This window comes from Frankliniella occidentalis, unplaced genomic scaffold (assembly GCF_000697945.3).
Source record: "Frankliniella occidentalis isolate FOCC.00 unplaced genomic scaffold, Focc_3.1 Scaffold935, whole genome shotgun sequence".
In the NCBI taxonomy this organism is placed as follows: Eukaryota; Metazoa; Arthropoda; class Insecta; order Thysanoptera; family Thripidae; genus Frankliniella; species Frankliniella occidentalis.
In genome coordinates this window covers 8,204-8,970 of record NW_026268041.1, presented here as the reverse complement: position 1 = coordinate 8,970, position 767 = coordinate 8,204, and the positions used below count along the sequence as shown (strand labels likewise).

Sequence of the window (767 nt, the reverse complement as noted above, 5' to 3'; positions counted from 1 at the left end):
CTCTCCGCTGTGGGTCCGAAGGTGTGTGCGCAAATAACCAGAACACGCAAATTTCTTGTTACAGAGTGTACACTCAAAAGGCGTCTCTCCTGTGTGGGTCCGGAGATGTGTGACCAAGATGGCCTTTTGAGAAAATTTCTGGTCACAGAATGTACACTCAAAAGGCTTCTCTCCTGTGTGGGTCCGAAGGTGTTGGCGGAGTTTATCCATTACCGCAAATCTCTTGTTGCAGAGTGTACACTCGAAGGGCTTCTCTCCGGTGTGTGTTCGGAGATGTCTGCCCAAGTTGGTCTTGTTAGCAAATTTCTTGCAGCAGATTGTACACTCAAAAGGTTTCTCTCCTGTGTGGGTCCGGACGTGTGTGCGCAGAGAATCAGACCGCGCAAATTTCATGTTGCAGATGATGCACTCCAAAGGCGTCTCTCCTGTGTGGGTTCGGAGATGTTTGCGCAAAGTATCAGAGAACGCAAATTTCTTGTCGCAGAGTGTACACTCAAAAGTCCTCTCTCCTGTGTGGGTCTGGAGATGTCTGCGTAAGAATTCCTTTCGAGTAAATTTCTTGTCGCAGTATGTACATCCGAAGGGCTTCTCTCCTGTGTGGGTCCTGAGGTGAATGTGCAGCAGATATTCCCTCGCGAACTTCTTGGGGCAGTGTGTACACTCGAAGGGCTTCTCTCCGCTGTGGGTCCGAAGGTGTGTGCGCAAATAACCAGAACACGCAAATTTCTTGTTACAGAGTGTACACTCAAAAGGCGTCTCTCCTGTGT

General features: G+C 49.3%; 1 protein-coding gene across 1 annotated transcript in view; it reads right to left on the bottom strand.

Annotated features, from left to right (window-relative positions):
* Positions 1 to 6: 6 nt before the first annotated feature.
* Positions 7 to 767, bottom strand: part of LOC127751764 (gastrula zinc finger protein XlCGF57.1-like) — a gene marked incomplete at its 3' end in the record, with an annotated part of 1,750 nt that continues 989 nt past the window's right edge. Inside the window, exon 2 of the mRNA XM_052275798.1 lies at positions 7 to 679. Coding sequence (XP_052131758.1) covers positions 7 to 679 — 673 coding nt within the window. The remainder of the gene's footprint in view (positions 680 to 767) is intronic.